Source organism: Pseudophryne corroboree, chromosome 4 (assembly GCF_028390025.1).
Source record: "Pseudophryne corroboree isolate aPseCor3 chromosome 4, aPseCor3.hap2, whole genome shotgun sequence".
Lineage (NCBI taxonomy): Eukaryota > Metazoa > Chordata > Amphibia > Anura > Myobatrachidae > Pseudophryne > Pseudophryne corroboree.
The window spans coordinates 777,167,921-777,177,323 of NC_086447.1; the positions used below are offsets into that span (position 1 = coordinate 777,167,921).

The window sequence follows — 9,403 nt, forward strand, 5'->3', positions numbered from 1 at the left end:
CCGTTTTATAGTAATTCAGGTTCAGAATAACAATAGCCCCGCCCTTATCCGCGGGCCTGATTACTATATCATCATACGAGCCTAATGCTACCAATGCTTGAGACACGTCTCTCGACAAATTAAATTTGATTTTAGATGGAGCAGAGGTAAATTTAATAATAGATTCATCTAATAGTCTGTGGAAGGCTTTCAAAGAGGCGTTCATGGACGGTGGATCATAAGTAGATCTAGATGTTTTACTCAAGAACGTAGAGAAGATGGAGGTCTCAGAGTCTGTGGTGCCATCTTTGAAGTGTTCCTTGAGACGAAGTTTGCGTGAAAACGCATGTAAGTCCCTATTCCAATTGAAGGGATCGTAAAGATTTGTAGGGACAAAACTCAAGCCTTTATTGAGAACCGCAAGTTCAGTGTTGCTGAGAACTCGGTCAGAAAGGTTGAAAATTAATTGTTCTTGCGTTTGGTCACTGCTCTTACCCCCTTCCTGATATCCTGTAAACTATAAGATAGGGCTAATGACATAATGTTTGCTACATATGTTGTTCACATTTCTGTTTTTCCAATCTCAGTTCTTTTTTTAATTTATTGTTTTAACATCTTGTCCCTATGCGCTAGAGGTGGGGACATTATGTTTTATTTTTAGTATGTCTCGGTGCTTCCAACCTTCCCCTCTCCCTATGCAGATTCACCCCTGCTCGAGTCTCTCATGCTCGAATGAGGAGCATCCAGCGATTGGCCGATGGTGGAACGCACTCTCAAGCGTTCCCTTAGCAACCATCCACAGCATGATGCGGATATGACGTCACAGACTCAGCAGCGGGACCGGAACGCGAGGGAGCAGGCGATGGGAGGAAACGCTGTCGGTGGTGGTATGTATTTAAGTTGGTAAGTGTTCATGTATTTCTGTTCTATCCATTCTGAGGACGGGGCTTGTTACCCCGAAACGTTAATAGGATGAAGTAAAACTCTTTTTCTACGATTTGCCTGTCTCTGAGTGCCGTTTTCTGTTGGAGTGTTATGTTACTGCTGTAACGGGCACCGGAGCAAGTTGTTTTGGATTTGAGTGCCGGCATACATTGGAAATATATTGTTGTGCCCTCTATGTGCACCCGTTGCCTGGCACCTCTATTTTGTATGCATTTGCTTGCATTACCTCAGAACATCTTTCCCACATACTGCGACCCTGCAGTAGGATTGTTTTTATTATTCACTGTGCTGACATTGGAATTGACACAGCTTTGGAGACATCATGTCAGCTCCACAAGAATCCCCTGGTTGCCGCAACTTGGCTGTCACTGATACAGGAGAGACATTCAGTTATTCTCAAGCTGAAATTGAATCCATCTTGTCAAAAGAACCTGCCATTCTATCTGATAGATCAGTGGACCCAGAGACTTTATACCATCAAATTTGGAAACTGAAACGTAGAGAAATTGATTTTGCCCTTCACAGTAGCACCTTATCTGAATATTTTCGCGAACATAAAATCCCACGTGGCTTCCGGGTAAGAAATGTACCCACTATAGGGCGCAACAACCCTGATTTTGTTCGCCGCTGGATCGCCATTTTAAATAAGTGTGCTTTCGATCTGATCATCTTAGTGATCGATGAGGCAAATAAGGAACTCTCTACCACGAGATCAAAAATTGACAACTTTGAGAAAGAACAGTTCAAAACTCTGGAGGAGGATAGATCACAAGATTGGATTCTCAAGTTGGAAAATCAGTGCGCACAGTACAAACGTGACCTCCTTAAATTCAAAAGGAATAAGAAACTGACGGTTGATACCGACTACGAGGAGAACCAAGTCTATCGCTGGCTATCAGGTGGTAGCACCACAGACACCAGCAAGGGTCGGCCACGGATGAGAAGGCCCTGGTTCCGCAAGGCTCATCAGAAGGATGGATCTCAGAAATCCAGCTCAGAGAGCGAATTTGCAACTTCTGAAATTGAGGATGCTCCTGCCCCTTTAGAGACCCCTTTAGAGGGTACATCTCGAAGACCCCCAAAACCTATAAAATCACTCCCACCCGCCGGGGTGGCCAATACAAAAGGGGTAAGAGCAGTGACCAAACGCAAGAACAATTAATTTTCAACCTTTCTGACCGAGTTCTCAGCAACACTGAACTTGCGGTTCTCAATAAAGGCTTGAGTTTTGTCCCTACAAATCTTTACGATCCCTTCAATTGGAATAGGGACTTACATGCGTTTTCACGCAAACTTCGTCTCAAGGAACACTTCAAAGATGGCACCACAGACTCTGAGACCTCCATCTTCTCTACGTTCTTGAGTAAAACATCTAGATCTACTTATGATCCACCGTCCATGAACGCCTCTTTGAAAGCCTTCCACAGACTATTAGATGAATCTATTATTAAATTTACCTCTGCTCCATCTAAAATCAAATTTAATTTGTCGAGAGACGAGTCTCAAGCATTGGTAGCATTAGGCTCGTATGATGATATAGTAATCAGGCCCGCGGATAAGGGCGGGGCTATTGTTATTCTGAACCTGAATTACTATAAAACGGAGGTATATTCACAACTGGCCAATTTGGAAGTCTATGAAAAATTACCGGTGGACCCTACCCTCAAATATCAGAAAGAACTCAGTTTGATTCTCAAGATGGCTGTGACTGAGGGTAAATTACCACCCAAAGTATTAAAGGCACTTACCATCAAATTCCCTCGTGTACCGGTGCTGTACACTTTGCCTAAACTACATAAGGACAGTTTAAACCCTCCGGGCAGGCCCATCATTTCCGCCCCTGATTCCTTATATAGGCCAGTGGCACAGCTCTTGGACTCAATTTTGCAACCTTATCTTTCACTACAATCAACATTCTTGAAAGATACTACTTCATTCCTGCTGAAATTACAGGAGTACACGTTTGTTCCTGAAGGGACATTACTCTGCTGCCTAGATGTTTGCAGCCTTTATACTGTGATCCCCCACACTGGGGGCCTGGAGGCTATGTCCGCCTTTCTTAGCACTCATCTTCCTGTTGATAAATTTGACCATATGTTGTTCATGACTTTGCTAGAACTTACTCTCCGTCGTAACTACTTTCTGTTCGATGGACAGTTTTTTCTGCAACTCAGGGGGTGTGCGATGGGGTCCCCTGTGGCCCCGTCGTACGCCAACATTTTTATGTTTGTCCAAGAACAGGAATTGTTTTTCACCAACCAAGCCATCAGTGACAACATCATCATGTTTTGCCGCTACATTGATGATATTTTCCTCTTATGGAAAGGGGGTGAAGCGACATTTAGACAAATGATGTCAGATATCAATGCTAGAGAGGGCCCCGTTAAATTCACTTTTTCTTGTAGTACTAGTGAGGCGCACTTTCTGGATGTGGCCATTAGGGTAGTGAATGGTGTGTTGTCCACTGAGGTTTTTCATAAAACCACAGACCGCAATACCCTGTTAACATCATCCAGCCATCATCCAGAGCCCCTTAAAAAGGGCCTACCGAGGTCACAGATGATGCGCATCGCACGCATTGTCAGTGACCCTGAGGTCCTCGATAGAGAAATGGATGCGCTTGTGCTTAAATTTTTGGCTCGGGGGTATGACAACAATTTACTTCAGACCTCCAAGAGGGAAGTGTTGGCCATACCTAGACATGCTCTTCTAAAATCTTCTATTAAGCAACGGAGACCCAAAATCCCTTTCCCATGTGACTATTCCACCTCCAATCCCATTATGAGACGGGCCACCCGGGCATTATGGCCCATTATTTCCACTGACCCTGATTTGAAAAGTCTTAAACAGTTTACTCCCATGATGGCTTTCAGACGGGGGAGGAATATCAGAGATAGGGTGGTGAGAACTGATATCTCAGGGATTGGTTCTTCACATTTGCCTAATGTTCATTACAAAGCACCCGGCTGCTATCGCTGCAGTGGATGCACCACGTGTAGGTATTTGCTTGCCTGTAAGGCATTCCAACATCCCCACCAGTCAAACAAAAAATATGACATCAGATTTGTTCTTACGTGTTCCACCACATATGTCGTTTATATCATTATTTGCCCCTGTGGGCTGTTCTATGTTGGGCAAACCATTCGCAAGTTCTCAGAGCGAATGGCTGCCCATAGATCAGCGATTAAACTGACCCTTGAGGGCAAACTGGTTGACCAGCCTGTGGCCAAACATTTCAAACAGGCTGGCCACTCGTTGGAATCCCTCAAGTACTTCATAATTGATCATGTCCCCCTATCTATTCGGGGGGGTGATAGGTCTAAATCCCTCCTTATCAAGGAGGCACGCTGGATTACCCGTTTGGGAACTATATTCCCAGGTGGCCTCAATGAGAAAATTAATTGGAGTACACTGATGTAGCTGGCAGCTTGGAATTTATTAATGTTTACTGTTATAACTTGACTTTTGTTTGTATATTGGTCTCTCGTGGTGTTTAAACATGTATTTCCTGATATCCTGTAAACTATAAGATAGGGCTAATGACATAATGTTTGCTACATATGTTGTTCACATTTCTGTTTTTCCAATCTCAGTTCTTCTTTTTTTAATTTATTGTTTTAACATCTTGTCCCTATGCGCTAGAGGTGGGGACATTATGTTTTATTTTTAGTATGTCTCGGTGCTTCCAACCTTCCCCTCTCCCTATGCAGATTCACCCCTGCTCGAGTCTCTCATGCTCGAATGAGGAGCATCCAGCGATTGGCCGATGGTGGAACGCACTCTCAAGCGTTCCCTTAGCAACCATCCACAGCATGATGCGGATATGACGTCACAGACTCAGCAGCGGGACCGGAACGCGAGGGAGCAGGCGATGGGAGGAAACGCTGTCGGTGGTGGTATGTATTTAAGTTGGTAAGTGTTCATGTATTTCTGTTCTATCCATTCTGAGGACGGGGCTTGTTACCCCGAAACGTTAATAGGATGAAGTAAAACTCTTTTTCTACGATTTGCCTGTCTCTGAGTGCCGTTTTCTGTTGGAGTGTTATGTTACTGCTGTAACGGGCACCGGAGCAAGTTGTTTTGGATTTGAGTGCCGGCATACATTGGAAATTATATATATATATATATATATATATATATATATATATATATATACACACTGCTCAAAAAAATAAAGGGAACACTTAAACAACACATCCTAGATCTGAATGAATGAAATATTCTTATTAAATACTTTGTTCTTTACATAGTTGACTGTGCTGACAACAAAATCACACAGAAATTATCAATGGAAAGCAGATTTATTAACCCATGGAGGTCTGGATTTGGAGTCACCCTCAAAATTAAAGTGGAAAAACACACTACAGGCTGATCCAACTTTGATGTAATGTCCTTAAACCAAGTCAAAATGAGGCTCAGTAGTGTCTGTGGCCTCCTCGTGCCTGTATGACCTCCCTACAACGCCTGGGCATGCTCCTGATGAGGTGGCGGATGGTCTCCTGAGGGATCTCCTCCCAGACCTGGACTAAAGCATCCGCCAACTCCTGGACAGTCTGTGGTGCAACATGGCACTGGTGGATGGAGCGAGACATGATGTCTCAGATGTGCTCAATTGGATTCAGGTCTGGGGAACGGGCGAGCCAGTCCATAGCATCAATGCCTTCGTCTTGCAGGAACTGCTGACACACTCCAGCCACATGAGGTCTAGCATTGTCTTGCATTAGGAGGAACCCAGGGCCAACAGCACCAGCATATGGTCTCACAAGGGGTCTGAGGATCTCATCTCGGTACCTAATGGCAGTCAGGCTACCTCTGGCGAGCACATGGAGGGCTGTGCGGCCCCCCAAAGAAATGCCACCCCACACCATTACTGACCCACTGCCAAACCGGTCATGCTGGAGGATGTTGCAGGCAGCAGAACGTTCTCCTTGGCGTCTCCAGACTCTGTCACGTCTGTCTCATGTGCTCAGTGAGAACCTGCTTTCATCTGTGAAGAGCACAGGGCGCCAGTGGCGAATTTGCCAATCTTGGTGTTCTCTGGCAAATGTCAAACGTCCTGCACGGTGTTGGGCTGTAAGCACAACCCCCACCTGTGGGCGTCGGGCCCTCATACCACCCTCATGGAGTCTGTTTCTGATCGCTTGAGTAGACACATGCACATTTGTAGCTTGCTGGAGGTCATTTTGCAGGGCTCTGGCAGTGCTCCTCCGTTTCCACCTTGCACAAAGGCGGAGGTAGCGGTCCTGCTGCTGGGTTGTTGCCCTCCTACGGCCTCCTCCATGTCTCTTGATGTACTGGCCTGTCTCCTGGTAGCGCCTCCATGCTCTGGACACTACGCTGACAGACACAGCAAACCTTCTTGCCACAGCTCGCATTGATGTGCCATCCTGGATGAGCTGCACTACCTGAGCCACTTGTCTGGGTTGTAGGGAGGTCATACAGGCACGTGGAGGCCACACACACTACTGAGCCTCATTTTGACTTGTTTTAAGGACATTACATAAAAGTTGGATCAGCCTGTAGTGTGTTTTTCCACTTTAATTTTGAGGGTGACTCCAAATCAAGACCTCCATGGGTTAATAAATCTGATTTCCATTGATAATTTTTGTGTGATTTTGTTGTCAGCACATTCAACTATGTAAAGAACAAAGTATTTAATAAGAATATTTCATTCATTCATATCTAGGATGTGTTATTTTAGTGTTCCCTTTATTTTTTTGAGCATTGTATATATACACACAGATATTTATATGTACTCATAAACTTACATATCTATATATTAATAGCACCAGGATGACTTTTTTGAGTGATCTATTTCTATGATGCCGTTGTCTGGGCAGGGCACATCATATACCAAATGAAAGCTCGGGGTCTGTAGATTTGCAAAATTATACTGGCGTTATAATTGGTTGCCTAGTTTCGGAATTATGTGGTAAAACGCCCGCCTGCCATCTACAATGCATCACCATTGTGCACTTTGAAAATGTGGCAGTTGGTGAACTCTCCCTACGCACCTGCTGGGTGACCTGGAACATGTGATCTGCTGGGTGGTTTGGAAACTGTGACAGTTATTTGCAACTACCCACTAATAATGGATTTTTCAACTTCTATAGGGGTAAAAAGGGGTAATATATTTCACCCAGCAAACCTTTGCCCGGGCACATCAGCTAGTACTTTTTTATTTTGCTGCTTGGAAGTGGCCAGTTATGAGTATATAAAAACACATACCTTTCCTATGAATATTCTGGCAGACTGTGAAAGCACTGCATGTCCTAGCATGAGCCATAGCAATCGTGAGCGCGCCCACTCCATCCAGAAACTCCACTCAAAGTCTGTCCCATCCTTTAAAGAAAAGCAGACACCATATTTGAAACCTCTTTACCACATTATAACACGTAAGGAATGAACTTCTAGCAAATATTCGTATAATATAAACTGTGAATTCTGATGATTGGTGAGTTCTGATGTCATCATTGGTTAGCCTTGTGTATTATAGCACTTGCTATGATGACCCTTTCAACATACATACATACATACATACATATATATATTTTTTAATATTAGGGCTGTTCAATAAAAGAAGATTTATACAATACCAGAATTGCGCAGTAAAACAAAAAGAGCCGCCCAGACACACTGTTCAGTTGGGGACAAAACACCAATTCCCAATATAGCATGAAGAGAAAAATGATGAACAAAGTGTCGCTGGCGCTAAATCCGTATGGATGTGTGAGAGACCCCAGTATCGGGGTTCTGTATCCCTGAACGGGGATTTAATCCTTCCAATGATAAATAGTAACTCAATAACGATGGATATAAAACACATATAAATATTTATTGTTAAAAACATACAATACGTGAATACTGAAAGTGCATGGTGACCATGGACAATCCAAGAAGGTGACTTGTGTTGTTTTTCTTTATAAACCACAAAAAGTACTCTCACCCTTTTACTGTGGTGCGGTGGGCTAGCTTATGAAATAAGCTGGTGTGGTCCTGGGCTGAGTTAGCCTAGCACCACCGCAGAAGATTTATCAGCATGGATTCACCTCCAGTTCACATGTGCTTCTCCTCAGTCCAAAAGCAACGCGTTTCGGTTCCACAGAACCTTTCTCAAGAATTGGATGAGGATTCCTATCCTGTGGTGTCTTTTATACCTGATAGATGAGTTACTTAATTGATTAATTGGTTATGATGTCACTTCCTGTTTTTTCAAAACGGAAGTGACATATTTGTGTTCCAGTGCAATTTTGCAAAATGTTCCTTCCATTAAAATATTTTACTCTGTTCATGTTTGGTAAGTTATCACATTGTCTAATACCACCACTTCGTTCTATGTAAGAAATGTCCAAAAAGGGGGCCAGATCTCCGCCGTCTATTGACTTCCGTTAATAATATTAGGGCTGGGCAAGTTAACGCGTTAATATCGCGTTAACGCATTAACGGCGACAATTATTTTAACGCCGACAATCATCCTCTCACAGCATGTCCACCTGAGCCGCTTGCCTTGGCTCTCCTGTTTCACAGAGCCACTTGCACCGGCTTCATAAGACGGCTTACGGAAATTAGGATCATTTACTCATCGGGAGGCTGTTACAGCAGCTCCATCTGAGCCGCCTGCACTGGTTCTCCTGCTACACGGAGACCGCAGCTTCATTAACAACTACCAGTAACGATTTTGGATACAACTTTACTATTCCATTATGAGCCATTTATCCTGATTTTTGTCTAACGGAGTCCCGTTTGTGCTAATCATTGTCCTACCACTCGGAGGACAGACACAGCTGCACTATAGGTATCAATGCGGCACCATTTAAAACACTGTGAGCCTATGTGTCATCTCCCCATTAAGGGAGTCTATATTGCTGGCCAGCATTTGTGAACATTATATTTATTTACAGTATTTGCATCATTGGGCTTTTCAGGGCTGAGATACTATCTTAAGGCCCGTACACAAGGGCCGATATATCGGCCGTTCTCTTGAACGGCCGATATATCGCGGGACCGTCGGCCAGTGTGTATGGCCGATACGTCTGTGAACTCCGTCGTTCACAGACATATCGCGTCGGCCCTGCAGCACAGCCGACGGCCAATATATCTACCGATATATTGGTGCGTCGCTGTGTGTGTACGGGGCGGTCAGCCGACCACCCGTACACATGCTGCGGCGGCCGGCGGTGATTAACAGCTGAACTGGGTAGGCGTGTGTACACGCCCGCCCAGTTCATGACGTCAGTCCCCGACGGATCGGGCAGTGTGTATGCTCAACACACTGCCCGATCTGTCCATAGATATATCTGCAGATCAAGTGATCTGCATATATATCTATTAGTGTGTACCCACCTTTACTTAAATGTTACATATTGTTAAACCATTCAGAGACATTGTAACAATTTATTTGTAAAGCTACTTTGCTGATCCAGTTTTTCACATAACAATGCGATTAATCTGAGAAAATCATGCGATTAATCGCGATTAG

The 9,403-nt window shown here is 44.2% G+C and overlaps 1 protein-coding gene across 10 annotated transcripts in view; it reads right to left on the reverse strand.

Moving 5' to 3' along the window:
- Positions 1-9,403, reverse strand: part of HHAT (hedgehog acyltransferase) — a 1,065,929-nt gene that overhangs the window by 903,580 nt on the left and 152,946 nt on the right. For 9 of the 10 annotated variants that reach the window (XM_063918275.1, XM_063918281.1, XM_063918277.1 and 6 more), the window contains one exon: positions 7,153-7,266. The exons of the other annotated variant lie outside the window; for it this stretch is intronic. In XM_063918275.1, coding sequence (XP_063774345.1) covers positions 7,153-7,266 — 114 coding nt within the window. The remainder of the gene's footprint in view (positions 1-7,152; positions 7,267-9,403) is intronic. 10 annotated transcript variants of the gene reach the window in all.